The sequence below is a fragment of the Mesoplodon densirostris genome, chromosome 14, assembly GCF_025265405.1.
Source record: "Mesoplodon densirostris isolate mMesDen1 chromosome 14, mMesDen1 primary haplotype, whole genome shotgun sequence".
Lineage (NCBI taxonomy): Eukaryota > Metazoa > Chordata > Mammalia > Artiodactyla > Ziphiidae > Mesoplodon > Mesoplodon densirostris.
In genome coordinates this window covers 25,901,258-25,918,291 of record NC_082674.1, presented here as the reverse complement: position 1 = coordinate 25,918,291, position 17,034 = coordinate 25,901,258, and the positions used below count along the sequence as shown (strand labels likewise).

At 37.2% G+C, this 17,034-nt stretch overlaps 1 protein-coding gene across 2 annotated transcripts in view; it reads right to left on the bottom strand.

Moving 5' to 3' along the window:
- Positions 1-17,034, bottom strand: part of SPAST (spastin) — a 52,684-nt gene that overhangs the window by 19,507 nt on the left and 16,143 nt on the right. The window contains exons 2-7 of one of the 2 annotated variants that reach the window (XM_060117420.1): positions 16,897-16,980; positions 14,547-14,630; positions 8,551-8,646; positions 2,574-2,761; positions 1,371-1,504; positions 997-1,090 (exon numbers count right to left, since the gene is read on the bottom strand). In XM_060117420.1, coding sequence (XP_059973403.1) covers positions 997-1,090; positions 1,371-1,504; positions 2,574-2,761; positions 8,551-8,646; positions 14,547-14,630; positions 16,897-16,980 — 680 coding nt within the window. Of the gene's footprint in view, positions 1-996; positions 1,091-1,370; positions 1,505-2,573; positions 2,762-8,550; positions 8,647-14,546; positions 14,631-16,896; positions 16,984-17,034 lie in introns of both variants that reach the window. The other variant, XM_060117419.1, reaches the window with a different exon arrangement.

Sequence of the window (17,034 nt, the reverse complement as noted above, 5' to 3'; positions counted from 1 at the left end):
ACCTGTGGTATAGCACAGGGAGCTCAGCTTGGTGCTCTGTGGCGACCTAGATGGGTGGGATGGGAGGGGATGGGAAGGGATGGGAGGGAGGCCCAAGAGGGAGAGGATGTATGTACACATATGGCTGATTTACTTCGTTGTACAGTAGAAACTAACACAACATTGTAAAGCAATTATACTCCAATAAAAAGGAATGAAGCACTGAAAAAAAGAAAAACAATGCTATGTGTGGAAAATTAAATATTTATTATCAACTGCAAGATTACCTAACTTCCTTAGTGAGTTTAAAAATAAGGGATGAAAGGTGAGGTCCCTACCCATCATTCACCAGCTCTCCACTTACTTTGATGACTTAATATCCTGAAAATAATTCTTTTATTTATTTGTTTGTTTGTTTGTTTGTTTGTTTATGGCTGCATTGGGTCTTCATTGCTGCACGTGGGCTTTCTCTAGTTTCGGTGAGCAGGGGCTGCTCTTTGTTGTGGTGAGCAGGCTTCTCAGTGCAGTGGCTTCTCTTGTTGCGAAGCATGGGCTCTAGGTGTGCAGGCTTCAGTAGTTGTGGCACATGGGCTCAGTAGTTGTGGCTCGCGGGCTCTAGAGTGCAGGCTCAGTAGTTGTGGCACACAGGCTTAGTTGCTCCGTGGACTGTGGGAATCTTCCCAGACCAGGGATTGAACCCATGTCCCCTGCATTGGCAGGAGGATTCTTTCTTAACTTTAAATCTCTCTTACCTTGATATAAAAATTATTTCTTGTTACCTACTTTTCCTATAAATTTAATTAAAAATGGATTGGGAATTAGGAACCATTATATTTATTCTCCTCTCCAGTATAAATAACTAGTCCACATCAACTGCTAATGTTTTTTTCCTTTAAAAGACATCTAACCTACTATTATGTGAACTAATCATTCTAGTATAGCTCAAACACTTCTTTACTGTACTATGGATTCAGTAATGGATGATGCTATAGGAAAATGATAATATAAAATCCTTACCTCAGGCCTCAGAGAAGGAAGAATAACAATTTCTTGCAATGCTTGTTTTGCCAACTCTTGACCAGCTATATCATCAAATTTAACAGCTGTTCCACTAAGAAACAGAATTTCAGTTAGCTCCGTAACAGAAATATACTTCAGTTATTATAATATTAAGTCTAAGCTCTATGTAACATAGCCATTTTTATGTTAACTGTGAAATTATAGTTAAATCAGTAAAGCAATGGTTTTCTACATTTACAGTAATTGAAAACCATCATAAAAATTACATATGTAAATTAGACAAGGTATATATTATCCATTTCACTCATGATATATTTCATAAATTAAAAAATTTTAGAACCCCATAAAACATCTTAGATGAGAACACTTACTTGTCCACAATTTCGTTCATTATAAGGTTAGCAAGGTTGCTGTCCACATTCCTGAAGTTCTTCAAGTCTTTCTTTTTACGAGCAGCAGTTGTAGGGGTAGAAGGTTTATTTGTTCTATTTGGTTTTGGTGTACTCTTGAAGGACACAAAATTTTAATGTGAAAACACAACATAATGTTTACACTTTTCACATGTGAGTCAACCTTAATGGTCACAGAATTAAAGGCTTAAAAGTAGCAAAAAATGGATATAAAAATCCAAAAATTTGGGCCTCCCTGGTGGCGCAAGTGGTTGAGAGTCCGCCTGCCGATGCAGGGGATACGGGTTCGTGCCCCGGTCTGGGAGGATCCCATATGCCGCGGAGCGGCTGGGCCCGTGAGCCATGGCCGCTGAGCCTGCGCGTCCGGAGCCTGCGCGTCCGGAGCCTGTGCTCCGCGACGGGGGAGGCCACAACAGTGAGAGGCCCGCATACCGCGAAAAAAAAAAAAAATCCAAAAATTCTATATTTACTCCAAGATAAAATGGCATTCACTATAGAACTACATTTGGCATGAAGTCGGTTTACAGAAGATTTTATCCAGAGAGATTCAGTTACTATAAAATAAAAAGGCTCTATCACAATGCAGTCATACAATTTTGATCCTTGTTAGAACTGTAACAAAACTCTATGTATGTTTAATGTTATAAAACATTTATGTAGATTTAAATAATTAAAAGAATAACAAATTTTAAATGAAGTATAGGGAATTCCCTGGTGGTCTAGTGGTTAGGACTCGGCGCTTTCACTGCCAAGGACTCGGATTCAATCCCTGGTCAGGGAACGAAGATACCCACAAGCTGCACTGTGCGGACTAATAAATTAAAAAATTATTTTTTTAAAAAAAAGAATTATACAGTATTATATAAAACAGATTGGATAAGCAAACTTACTATTAAAAAACCTATTTAGGACCAAAAGGAGTTAAAAAAATTTGCTTAAAAAATAATAGAGAAAAAAAAAGATTTGCTTTTTAGTAGCAAGTTGCCTCTACTAAGAGTCTTAAAAATCTAAATTAAAAAAAAGAAAAATTTCATTCAATGTTGTAGAAACATATCAATTCTCTAAGGTATTATAAAGTACTTGTAATAAACTTAAGCAAGCATATCATGTTCAAAATTTTCTATTTGCAACAGCATAGCAATTAAAGTTACCGTCTCCAAATACCTTATGAGTGGCAGTTGCAGGACCAGGTCCCTGTCTCACTCCAGAAACCATGGATAAACCACTGCAGCTAGGTGCTCTGTGATGGCCTGAAAGACCTGTGGATCCAGTTTTCATAATTGTTTTTGAACGAGGCAGTGAATTACTAGTGTGCGTTAAGGGATCTTTTCTTTTCGGAACAGCCCCACTTTCTATCAAGGAAAAAAATAAAATCATCATGGTTAGAAAATTGTGGCTAAACATTATAAAAAGTAATATAAAGACCAGTACAAATTTGTAAAACTAATAATATTTTTTTTACTTCAACAATATTTCAAAATAAGATTTCAATCAGAATATATACTAGGGTGTGCATAAGGGTTATTACTGGGTGTGGGCAAGATTATGGGTTATTTAGCTTTTTCCTTTTCCTGATGTATATTATAATTTTCTTATAGGGAATATGTATTTGCTATAAAAAGAAATAACTTTATTTGTGGGGACAGGAGGAGGATATAAAAAAGGTACCAAGCAATAAAGCTGCCAAAATTTTTTTCTTTTTTTTTTGTTTAAAAGCTGCCAAAAATTAAACAAAATGTAGTAAAGGCATTAGGGATAGGTTGTATGGATAAAAACAAAAAATAGCACTTCATTCCAAACTTTTAAGACTAAAAAATAGTATGAAAGTCCAGACTGTGCCACCAAAAGTTTTAAAAAATAATTTTAATTTAAAAGGTATAAAGATATGGTTAAATCGCCAAGTATTTTACCTTCTATCTATGCAAATAAACACATATAGGACACCTTCAATTAAATCTAAAAGGTTACCTGACCTAGCTACCGTGCTCTTCTACATAAATTACAGACTTTTGAATGTTCAAATCTCACTGCTTCTAAATAATATTTTCATATACTATATAACAAACATCAGAGTTTATGAATAACAAAGTTCACTGTGAAGACAGATGTTAAATCAGTCAGCAAATTAGAGTAGTCTAGAGAAAAGACTAGCTTAAGGACAAAAGCCTTATTGTTGCTCTTGTCATCAAATCCCTTAATATGGCTTAAGGAAACAAAAGAAGGGAACTTAAGAGTACAGTAAATTAGGGACTTCCCTGGCGGTCCAGTGGTTAAGACTCCGTACTCCCAATGCAGGGGGAGCAGGTTAGATCCTGGTCAGGGAATTAAGATCCAAGGGTTCTTTCCTAGTAAAGAAATGCAAAGTTCTGTACCATATGTTCAAGGAACTAATGGATAATGACCCTATAGGAAGAAGCAGGAAAGCAATCCAGAAAAGGGAATGACAATAAGGAAAAGCCAAGGTGTGAATAAAAGCAAGACCTGTCTAGGGTGATGATAAGTATCATGCATTTCAGAGGGGAAAAAAGGAGACTGGAGAAGAATTTCTTCAAACAGAAAATATATAGTCCTAAGATTACAAATGGAGAGAAATTTTCATAAGGAACTGTGAGAATGACAGCAGACTTTTCATAAAAGTAACAAAGGTCAGTAGACAATGAAGTATGCTCAAAATGCTGAAGGAAAAAACAATGTTAACTTCCATTTATTCTATATTCAGGTGACCAGTCACGTAAGAATGAGGGTATTTTCAGACACTAGAAAGGCTGAGAGAGTTTACTATCTACAAACCCTCATTAAAAGAAATACTAAAGGAGGTCTTTTAGTCAAAAAGCAAATTAAACACAGAAAGAAGTAAAAAACTGTAATATGAAGCTAGAGAGCAAGAAAAAAATCAGACGACCTGGGGGGAGGAAAAACCCAAAAGGGAAGATAATTAAAATATATTATTTGTCTTTGGGTAAACAATATTTACTAAGTTACTAATAATATGAAATATAATTTTTCAATATAACTAAAAACAGTGATATATATACATATATATGTACATATATACACACACACAGAGAATGAAGGATAATGGTGGCATAAGAGAATTAAACCTTCTTCTACCTGAAAAAGAAATCAATACATATCAAAAACTCATAAGTCAGGAATAGCAATAAAAGCATAATATTTGAAAGTATAATGAGCATGAGAAAAATAGCAAAGAGTTAAATATTGTATGAGGAGCCAAACTAGGGGTGCAGGTAAGAAAGGGAGATATAACAGGTGGGAAGGGGAATATTATTTCTCTTTATAAACCTTTTCAGTATTTTTAAATCAACATTTTAGGGTATAATCTATGTATAATATTTTGCATGCATTTAAAATGTATAATATATTGGCAAAATAGCCACTAAAATCAAGATACAAAATGTTTCCATCATAGCCAAAAGTTTCCTTGTATCCATTTGCATTCCATTCCTCTTACTGCCCCTGGCCCTAAGCAATGACTAATCTGCTTTCTGAATACTGGAGTGATCTGATTTAGCAATTTCTATTGATCTAAGTTCAAGGTCACTGAATCTTTCATTTGACATCTCCAATCTGCCATTGAGGCTATCTAGCAATTTTTTTCACCAACTGCACCTTTCAACTTTAAAACTTCCATTATTTTTATTGTTTAGTTTTTTTGTGTGTGTGTGTGGTACACGGGCCTCTCACTGCCGTGGCCTCTCCCGTTGCAGAGCACAGCCTCCGGACGCGCAGGCTCAGCGGCCATGGCTCACGGGCCCAGCCGTTCCGCGGCATGCGGGATCCTCCCGGACCGGGGCACGAACCCGTGTCCCCTGCATCAGCAGGCGGACTCCCAACCACTGTGCCACCAGGGAAACCCCTATTGTTTAGTTTATATTCTCTGCTAAGATTGCAGGTTTGTTAACAGATGCCATATTTTCTTTTAATTCTTTGAACATATTTATAATGGCTGCTTTGAAGTCTTTATCTGCTAAATTCAACATGTGGGCCCAGTCAAGAATCAGTTTCTACAGGCTGATTTCTTTCTTGAGTAAGGGTCACACTTTCCTATATGTTTGCACATCTAATAATTTTGACTTGAAAATTGGACATTGTAGATAACACATAAAGTGGTAAGCAGACTTTGGCATATCTGCTTCCTAAGAGAGAAGAAGTAACTCATCCAAGTGAAACATCATAGAATGTTCCATAAGTGGGTGACACTAATGAACTAGGCATGAATGAGCCAGCTGATTCACTAAGGCTCAACGGGAATCAAACACCAGTGCTGCATAAATTAGCTGTGAAGTCAGTATGTCCCCCCAACAAGAAAAAAGAACAGAACTGATAACTAGGTATTTAAAATAAGACAGTTTGATTTTTTTTTTTTTTTTTTTTTTTGCAGTACGCGGGCCTCTCACTGCTGTGGCCTATCCCGTTGCAGAGCACAGGCTCCGGATTCGCAGGCTCAGGGGCCATGGCTCATAGGCCCAGCCGCTCCGTGGCACGCGGAATCCTCCCAGACCGGGGCACGAACCCGCGTCCCCTGCATCAGCAGGCAGACTCCCAACCACTGCGCCACCAGGGAAGCCCAGTTTGATTTTTTAATGGGTCCCAGAAGAGAAAGCTGCTTTTGTCCCCCAACATGGCAGAAAAATACAATGGGATCTCACATGTAGAATTAAGTAGAAGAAAATCAAGATAACAAGGGAAAGGCATACCAGCTCCTCAGGGCTAGAAAATTTTGCTGTTTACTCAGGTAGGATTATTAGGATCTCAAATTTGTATTTTGGGGCTTCCCTGATGACACAGTGGTTGAGAGTCTGCCTGCCGATGCAGGGGACACGGGTTCGTGCCCCAGTCCGGGAAGATCCCATATGCCTCAGAGCAGCTAGGCCCGTGAGCCATGGCCGCTGAGCCTGCACGTCTGGAGCCTGTGCTCCGCAACGGGAGAGGCCACAACAGTGAGAGGCCCGCGTACCGCAAAAAAAAAATTTGTATTTTGGAAACTTCACTATTTACACGTGGTGAATTCTTACATTTCTTTGTTTTTTCAAACAGTTCATTATGAAGATGTCAGCCCTTCACAGCCATGCTAAAAGAAACACAAAAAATACTTTATACTTAAAAAGGTTATTTTAAATCAGATACAGGAAGGAATGGGAAAATGAATATAGTTACTAAGGTGGGGCTCTGTAGCGGAAGACCAAACCAGACTGAGAACTCCTTAAGGGAGAGGTAAAGCCACAAGGGAAAGAGTTGATGACCAATTGTCTCTTCCATCCCAAAAAATCCACTCACACTATTTCTTCTTTATTGAAATCTTGTTCATTGCAGCACTATTTACAATAGCCAGGACATGGAAGCAACTTAAATGTCCATCAACAGAGGAATGGATAAAGAAAATGTGGTGGGGCCTCCCTGGTGGCGCAGTGGTTAAGAGTCCGCCTGCCGATGCGGGGGATGCGGGTTCGTGCCCCGGTCTGGGAGGATCCCATATGCCGCGGAGCGGCTGGGCCCGTGGGCCGTGGCCGCTGGGCCTGCGCGTCCGGAGCCTGTGCTCCGCAGCGGGAGAGGCCACAGCGGTGAGAGGCCCACATACCGCAAAAAAAAAAAAAAAAAAAAAAGAAAATGTGGTATAGCAACTAAGACCTGGCACAGCCAAATAGATAAATAAATAATAAAATATTTTTTAAAAAAGATGTGGTACATATATACAATGGAATATTACTCAGCCATAAGAAAGAACAAAATAATGCCAAGTGCAGCAACATGGATGGATCTAGATATTGTCATACTGAGTAAAGTAAGTTAGACAGAGAAGGGCAAATACCATATATCATTTTTATATGTGGAATCTAAAAAATGGGTACAACTGAACTTATCTACAAAACAGAAATAGAGTTACAGAAGTAGAAAACAAACTTATGGTTACCAGGGGGTAACGGGGGGGGTGGATAAATTGGGAGATTGGCATTGACATATACACACTACCATATATGAAATAGATAACTAATAAGAATCCACTGTATAGCACAGGGAACTCTACTCGATACTCTGTAATGGCCTATATGGGAAAAGAATCTAAAAAAAGAGTGGATATATGTATATGTATAACTGATTCACTTTGCTGTACACCTGAAACTAACACAACATTGTAAATCAACTACACTCCAATAAAAATTAAAAAAGCAAACAAACAAAAAAAATAAATCTTGAAACCTTTTTTTTTATCACATATGAGTAAAGAAAGCAGTTGTTTTATAGTCTATACTAAGGGTTTTCTACAACTTGAACAAAGTAATATTTACTTTAATAAAATTTAAATACCAGACACAGAACGAATTCTGAAAAAGTTACCAATAAAACTAGAGAAGATGTCAGAGAACCGAGGAAATGAAGATCCTACCACCCAAACAAAACGGCATTTAATTTTCTGTAGGAGTTGATGTGATGACCAAAGTTTATGGAAAACAAATTTAACCCATAGTAAATAATAGTATTCTAGGGGACTTTCCTGCCAGTCCAGTGGTTAAGACTCCGTGCTTCCACTGCAGTGGCGTAGGGTTTGACTCCTGGTTGGGGAACTAAGATCCCTGCATGCCACATGGCATGGACAAAAGAAAAAGAAAAATAGTATTCTAATGTTTCTCCTCACTATGTGAATTCAGCTTCAAACTTTTTCTAACAGGTGCTATGATAAAACATTCATGTATTATATAATTGAAAATATATATGCATTGAAAATTGGTATATAACAAAGAAAAATTAAAATTTCTGTCTCAATAAACACTTCATAAAAACTTGGTACAGGTACCCATAGAAAAAAACACAAAAGCTCAAAGTAAGATAGAAACAATAGAACCTTTTAATAATTTAGGAAAACGAACCTTCATATTTTATAATTTCAAAAATTGGAGGTTGTAAAATATGCAAATATAACATGTTGAGAATGGCTATGCCCTATGTATTACGTGTTTACACACCATGAATGATAGGGCTACTGTATTTTCCACACAGCCCTGCACAAACAAAAACCAATCAAATCTACCACTATAAAATCAAATCAACATTATCAGGTTAAGTAAGACTCTACTTTGCATGCAAGCTTTGTTATTTTACATGTTAGTTAACCTAAACCCACCTGACTGGAGATGTCCATTGCGGCATGTCAAGTTAGTACTGTCATTATAGACGTCCGTTTGTGACTTGGAAAACTGCAAAACTGGCTGCAGCTTCTCTATGCAACAGAGGGGGGTAAAAAAGAAAAAAATAAACAAAAAGAAAAAAAATACATGATAAAAAAATAAAATATATGTGAAAATGAAAAACGATTCAAGGTGTTACAAAGTTATTACATAATGAAGGGTTTGGCATTTACATAGAATTACCTTTAACAACAGAATTAGTAAAAACTCAGACATTAAAATAGCAACAGAAATGAACAAGTGAATGACTATGTTCAAAATATGCATTATTCAGGATTGGTAACCTGAGGCAATTCTATATCACTACCATCGCCAGCAAATACTTCCTGAATATCTAATATGTCCAAATCATTGTGTAGGGAGAGCAGGATAGAGATACAAAGAGAACATTAAAAAGGCTTTACAGAAGAAGTGGGCTGTGAGTTAGCTGGCATCTGTAAAGATTAAAAAAAAGAAGCACATTCAGGAAAGGAGAAATGACACAGAAGGAAACAGTAAGGAGTGTCTAGGAAATGCCATATTCAGCTACATTAATGTATGTCAGGCAGAAAATAAATGTAATAAAGCAGAATGGAATAAGCATGCTGCAGAACTGTGCGTGTACCCTACCATTTATTTAAATACACACATGTATACTTGTATATATGAAAATTATCTCTAAAAAAGACCCAGAGAAACTGGTAATACCAGCTGCCTCTGGGGATGGGAAATGAGTGGCTGGGGCATAGCATGGGATGGATGCTTTTCAAACTTAAGCTTTTGAAATTTTGTGGCATGTGCATATATTGCCTATTTTTAAATTAATCAAAGATTTTAAAGGATTATTTCAACCTTACTCCCACTTCAAATAACAACAAATCCTCTCAAGATCTAGGTCTCTATGTCTAGAACCTGAAGCCCAAGAGTGTATCGGTTTGAGCTTCCTTGCCACTCTACATCACTGCTACACTCCTTCCCCAGTCAAGTCAATCTATATTGTTAGCTGATGAACACCCTGACAAACACTCTACCACTTACTCACTAGTACGAACTTGCTTTAGCTTCAGTTTTCCGAGGGTCTCAAGGGTTAAATAAAATAACACATGAAGTACTTGCTCTGAGCGTCATTCATAATAGGGCTCAATTTTGGCCATATTTATTTTGTTGAAATACTCCAAGTTATCATTACTGATTCTCTCCTCCGGTACTAAGAAGTCGATGAATATATGCAAAAATGTAGCACATATATACTAATTCTTTTAAACTTTCATTTCTAATGTCAGACAAGCAGGCGCCATGCTTGGTTTATGGTACAACCACACATGCCTTTGGGACAGGTTAAATAGCAGCTACCCTTTTTGCACAAAGCACAAAGTACTGCACAGCTTTTGTATCCTAGAACTGGCTGATACAATATACCTTGGAGCCCTTTTTCTGTTGTTAGTTAACAGGTAGGTCATCTGATTTTTCTCAAAGATAATACTCTTCAAATCACCATATTGAGAAAGAAACCATTTGTGTTGGTAAAAGACATAAATTAGAAAGAACTGATTTGTAAATGTCTGATTTATCAATTAAAACTCTTCAATGAAATGTAACAAAAAGTTCACATAAACATTCATTATATAGTAAAAAATAAACAGAAATTAAATCCTTAGTTTTGATAAATAATAACTAAGAATAATAAGTCATAGAACTTTTTTGCAGGGTTTGGATTTATATGCATGAAAACACACACAATAGCAGCACACAGCTAATGTGAACCTGCTCCAATTCTTTTTTTTTTTTTTTGAAGAAAGTAAGCTTAGTTTAATGCTTCTTTTTAGAATGACTAAAGGTCGTGTAGATTAACGAATGATTTAAAATAAAACAAATCACCTTGCTTCTTGATCCCTCATGTGCAATCCCCACACAATCATCTCAGTGATCTACTTATAAGGGAAATTTTACCACATAACTTGTGTGCCTACAACCCTTTAGCAGTTTCCCACTGCCCACAGATTAGCACTCAAGCTCCTTTATATGACCAACAAGGCCCTCCAGGATCTGCCTACATTTCTTATGCCTGAGCAATCCCAAATTCATGTCTCTACCAGCACCATGCTTTCCCTTGTCCCTGAGTCTATGTTCATGCTGTTAGTTCCTCATGGAATATCTTTCCACCCAACCATTAATAACTTTTATTTATCTTTTTAAATCCCCACTTTAGGTTTCTTCCAGGAAGACTTCTCAGACACCTATTTTCCCATCCCTACAAAATATTTGTGTATCTCCATCCTGCAGTGATGATGATTTATCTATTTATGTCTGCCTTCTCCACTATATCAACAAGAGCCTAAACACAGGAACATTTTATCCAATCTATCAGTAAATCGGTTTGCTCAGGCTTCAACTACAATCATAAGCCGACCACTTGTTACTCCTGGTATCAGCCTGGCCTGAGCCTCCACCATTTTCCTCCTAGGTTACCACAATAGTTGTCCTACTTGCTCTCCTTGGTACATAACATACCCTTGCAACATCACAACCAGAGGGAGCCTTTTTAAACTGAAGTCAGATGATGTTACTCCTTTCCTAAAAAATCCTTGTAACTGCTCCCCACTTCACAGGTGGCAAAAGCTCAAATCTTCAGTGGCCTGTAAGGTCCTGCATGTTGTGATGGCCGCCCCCTCTGCTCGCCCCCCCACCATTAGTTCTCTGACCTCATCTCTACTATACTCTCCTTGCTGTGGCACACTGGCCTCTTTGCTCCTCTCAAACATACCAGATGTGTTTTCTTAAGGCTTTGCATCAGCTCTTACTTCTCCCCAGACCACTCTTCTCCCAGATACCTGTAAGGCTAACTTACAGGTCATGTCAACTTCTCCAAGAGGTATATACCCTGACTATCCTATTTAAAACTAAAACCCCAGACCACCTCCCATCTACTCCTAATCCCCTGTACTGTGTTTTATGTTTTCTTTTCTCCACAAATTTATCACCTTCTAACACATGGAATAACTTATTTATTCTTTATGTTTATTGCCTACTGTCAGTATTCTCCCTGCTGGAATATAAACTCTGTGACACAAGGATCCTTGTCTATATCCTAAGTGCCTAGAACATGATAACCACCCAATAAATATTTCCCGAGTTAAGAAATAAATTCAGGGCTTCCCTGGTGGCGCAGTGGTTAAGAATCTGCCTGCCAATGCAGGGGACACAGGTTCAAGCCCTGGTCCGAGAAGATCTCACATGCCGCAGAGCAACTAAGCCCGTGCGCCACAACTACTGGCCTGCGCTCTAGAGCCTGCGAGCCACAACTACTGAGCCCACGTGCCACAACTACTGAAGCCCATGCTCCAAAACAAGAGAAGTCACTGCAATGAGAAGCCCGCGCGCCTCAACGAAGAGTAGCCCCCGCTTGCTGCAAACTAGAGAATGCCTGCGCACAACAACAAAGACCCAACACAGCCAAAAATAAATTAATTTAAAAAAAGAAAGAAATTCAGTTTATATCCCTTGGCACCGTTCCTGGTACAGAGTAAGGACTTAATAAATGAACCCTGAATGAAGCTAAATTTTTTTTAAAAAGGGTAATTGCCAAGTATACCAGACACCAATGCCAAAATTATCTTTTTATCTACAGCAGGTTTTACACTTAAGTTTGCTCTAAGGTTCACTATCAGTAAATTGAAGATATATAATACATATGAACTCTTCCCATCTTTATCAGAGATGCTACATCCTCTCAGACCAGTCTGTATGGGGAACTCCCAGTTATCATTCTCCATACTACTTAGATACCTATCAGGCATCCCACCTCTGAAAAGCTCCATTTTTTAACCAGCACATAATACACAAATATGCTCTACTATGCACTTGTGCACACTTCATTTTTACTGTCTTTGGTATATAACTCCCAGATATTCTGCATTCTCAGAAGACAGGAAAATGTTGATGATGTCTTTTTATTCCACCCTCTCTTTTTTAAAGTAACATCTTTCATGAATGGACATATAGCACTTTTGAGGATAACAAACAACAACAACAACCAAATATTAATTCTATTAAAGCCCAGCTTCATGTTATATTATATATCTTTTTGTCCTCTCCTCTAATAACACAAATAAGAAATTACTAAGTTGTATTTAAAGACAAGTCTATAAATTGATGAGTTGCTTTTAATGTTTTACCATATCACAATTTCAAATACTGATAAAAGATAAAAACCAACTATTATTCAATTTGAAACATGTTACAAAATGTTCCATAATCAAACTTAATCTGCATCACATACATTGATACTTTGTACATATACTGAAAAGGTGTTATAGCTAAAACACATAGAAAGGACCAATTAGAACAATTAGATAATTATTTTACTACAACAACCCTTGATGTAATATGTAATTTTATTTGACACAGTAATAACCACCACTTAGGAAGTAAGAAGGCAAACTGTCAGCCACAGAAGCCAGGAGAACACTGCCTTGTTAGCTATCTGAAAACAGTAAGGGTTTCTTTTTCAAAAATGTGGGGCAAGGGCTTCCCTGGTGGCACAGTGGTTGAGAGTCCGCCTGCCGATGCAGGGACATGGGTTCGTGCCCCGGTCTGGGAAGATCCCACATGCCGCGGAGTGGCTGGGCCTGTGAGCCATGGCCGCTGAGCCTGTGCGTCTGGAGCCTGTGCTCCGCAACGGGAGAGGCCACAACAGTGAGAGGCCCACGTAACGCAAAAATAAATAAATAAATAAAAATCTACTTTCAATCCAATTAAGGCTCAACTATCAATTTATAGGGAGGACAGAAGAATATACTAAAAGATAACATGGAGATGCATGGAGCGAACGTCAGACTGCAGGAAACACTACGTGGAAAAGATCTGGTTCATCAGCAAATAAATTGCAAGAAAATGAAAAAACAGACTTGTATATTAAAAGAGATGTATAGTATGGATCTTCTTGAAATCCTGATTCAAACAATTAAATTATAAAAAAAATAGTAGGAGTTATTAAATTTTGAGATACTGACTGCACATTATTTATATATTATATATAAATTTGGACACTGACCATTTTTTTGGCTGTTACTTTTATGTTTATGTTAGTATTAAAAGAATTATTGGTTATTTTTTAGGTGTGATAATGGTATTTTGGCAAATTTTTTTTTTGGCAGTCATGTCCATCATCCCATTTAATACTCACAGCTTCCCCAGAGGGAAGAATCATTACCTTCGTTTTATAATGAAATGAGTCTTCTTTTTGAAGGTTTGTTCTAGTTACAAATCAAAGTAAAAAATAAGTGATACACAGGAAATAAGGGAGGGACGGAAAGAAGGGAAACGTTAGAAGTGACAATCTCCTCACTTTGGCAATTTTATTTTTAAAGCATCTTTATCTTTTAGAGATATGAAATACTTATAAATGAAATAAAAAGATATCGAGAAATTGTTTCAAAATAGTAATATGAAAATGGGGAAAGTAAGCAGGGATATAAACTGTGGTTGGCAAACTTTTTCTGTAAACAGCCAGCAGTAAATATTAAAATATTTTTTAAAGCTATATATTAAAAGGCTTTGCAGGCTGTATGCTCTCTGTATCAACTACTTAATTCTCTCACTGTAGCATGAAAGCAACCAGATAATATACAAAGGAATGAGAGTAGCTTTGTGCCAACTTACAAAAACAGGCAGTGAACTGGATTTAGTCCATAGGCTATAGTTTGCCAGTCTTAAATCAAGACCAACAATGAGTTGATAATTACCAAAGCTGAGTGATGGATAATTAGTTCAATAAACTCTTCTGTTTTGTATACGTTAGAAATTTTCATAAGTTAAAAGAAAGCCTAGAACACATTCTCAAGTTCACTGATTTATTTCCCTCTGCATTTAAAGTTTCATTAAACTTTTAAGATTTTAAATCTTAAGATTTTAAATACATCTCATTCCAGTTATACGATTCATTAATTGATACCTAATAGTTGTAAACGGTCCTTGGCCATAACCAAATTAGTCATCATTTTAGCTTGAAGGCGTCTAGCTCTTTCATACTGTTCACCTGAAAGAAAAAGCAGAAAAAAAGAATTAAAGTATCTACATTTACCTACTAATGCTGCTTCAAGATAAATTATCATACCAACTAATCTCATGGGGAGTCATAGTCTTTATGAAAAGACTATGAAATTAACAAAATATCATTTTCAAATAATATCTTTAAAAAATCAGTTATAGTTCCTTATGATGGCTTCAGACCTATTGTGGTATTTCATGGATTTTACGGGTTTTGAGACATATTTTCCCCCCTACATTTAAAACTCTTTGAAATTGGTAAGTGTTTTAAAACCTGTGCCAACCTACTAATGCTATCAGCCAGGCTGCAGTCATAACATAGTCTGTCACTTCCTCTGCATACAAAAATTTGGTCATAGATACTAATACTCCTGTTATAGCTATGTCTAAATAAGATTAAGATAGCATATTCAATAAGGTTAAAATTCAAATTCTATGTGATAAGAAGAGGATGTGTCATAGTTTAATTGACATTGTTTTTTCTCTTGGTACAGTTGAAGGCATTTTTGATTCAGTGAAATACTATTTTTCTTATAGCCGACTCATTTTCTTCTTATAGCCAACTCATTTTCTTCTAACTCTTCTTCTATGCATTTGGCAAAGAACAGCACATATATTTTGTACATAATTCATAAAGTCATGCTCATAAACTCATGAAAAGTCTCCAAGACCCAATCTTCCATATTTACTTATTCTATTCTGCCCTCTTTTATACAGGAGACCAGTAGCCAGAGAAACAGTCAAAATAAAAAAGAGATTAAAAAACATGTTAAATATTGGACACATTATAGTTACTGGAGATTAGCTGATATAAGTTATAGAATCAGCCAGCCAGATAAAATATCCACTGGGTGGATTGATCCATAAGGCTAAGATTCTCAGCCCACACATTGTAATTTTTGCTTCTGAATTTATTTTAGCTATGAGAAGCTGAGGTACTTTACTCATATAATAGTGGTACCCACATACCACTATTCACAGCATAGTATTTAAGAATTCAGGCTCTGAAGTCAGACTGCCTGGGTTCAAATCCTGACTCTACCACTTCCTGCCTATGAGACCTCATGCAAGTTACTTAATTTCTTTGCACTTAAGGTTTTTCATCTGAAAAATAAGGATAACGGTAGCAGCTTTAGAGTGTAGGGTTGTGGTGAAATTAAAAGAGATAATATGTATGAAGCACATACAATGATGCTTGGGCACATAGTATGTGTGCAAGAAATATTGTCTACATATTTAAAGGTAATATTAGACTCTGATTTTTTTTTTGGCTGTGTTGGGTCTTCGTTGCTGCATGCAGGCTTTCTCTAGTTGCAGCGAGTGGGGGCTACTCTTCGTTGCAGTGCGCTGGCTTCTCATTGCGATGGCCTCTCCTGTTGCGGAGCATGGGCTTCAGTAGTTGTGGCACGCAGGCTCAGTAGTTGTAGCTCGTGGGCTCTAGAGCGCAGGCTCACTAGTTGTGGCACACAGGCTTAGTTGCTCCATGGCATGTGGGATCTTCCTGGACCAGGGATTGAACCTGTGTCCCCTGCATTGGCAGGTGGATTCTTAACCACTGTGCCACCAGGGAAGTCCTTAGACTCTAATTTTTAATTTGATGTGACAGGAAAGTAAAGATGAGAAATAATTGTTTTGGTTTTAAAAAGCCATGTGTGAATCAAAGTCAGACATTACAGCTCATATTTTTAAAAAAATATTTTTCCATTCCTTTTTTTAAAAAATTAATTAATTAATTAATTAATTTAGTTTTGGCTGTGTTGGGTCTTTGTTTCTGTGTGAGGGCCTTCTCACGGGCCCAGTTGCTCTACAGCATGTGGGATCTTCCCAGACCAGGGCTCGAACCCGTGTCCCCTGCATTGGCAGGCAGATTCTCAACCACTGCACCACCAGGGAAGCCCCAGCTCATATTTTAACATGCAGTCAAGCATTACCCACAGTGTAAAAGGGAGTCTGTGAAATAACCACTCCTTCCCTGCCTCGACAATGAGGAAAGGATGAGGTTTCAAAAACAGGTTTCAAAATAGGGTTAAAATATCATGAACAGCGGTTCCAAGGAGGACACAAGTAATATAATAATCAAGTTTGAGCATATCTGGTTACAACTTCATTTTTAGCATAGGTAATAAAGCATTAACTTTAACAAGAACATTTAAAAATCTGTTAAATACTTTTATTAAGATAAACGGATCTGAAATCAGGACAATCATGTGAACACAATTTCGGATGCTACTAAACAAACATAAATATAACCTTACCTTGTCCTGTAACTACGACAGCTATTCCTTTTTCTAGTTCTTCAATACCTTTCTTATACCATTCCACAGCTTGCTCCTTTTGTCCTACTTTAAAATAAAAAATAATTATTTGTATAAATCGCAAGTATACCCTAAGAA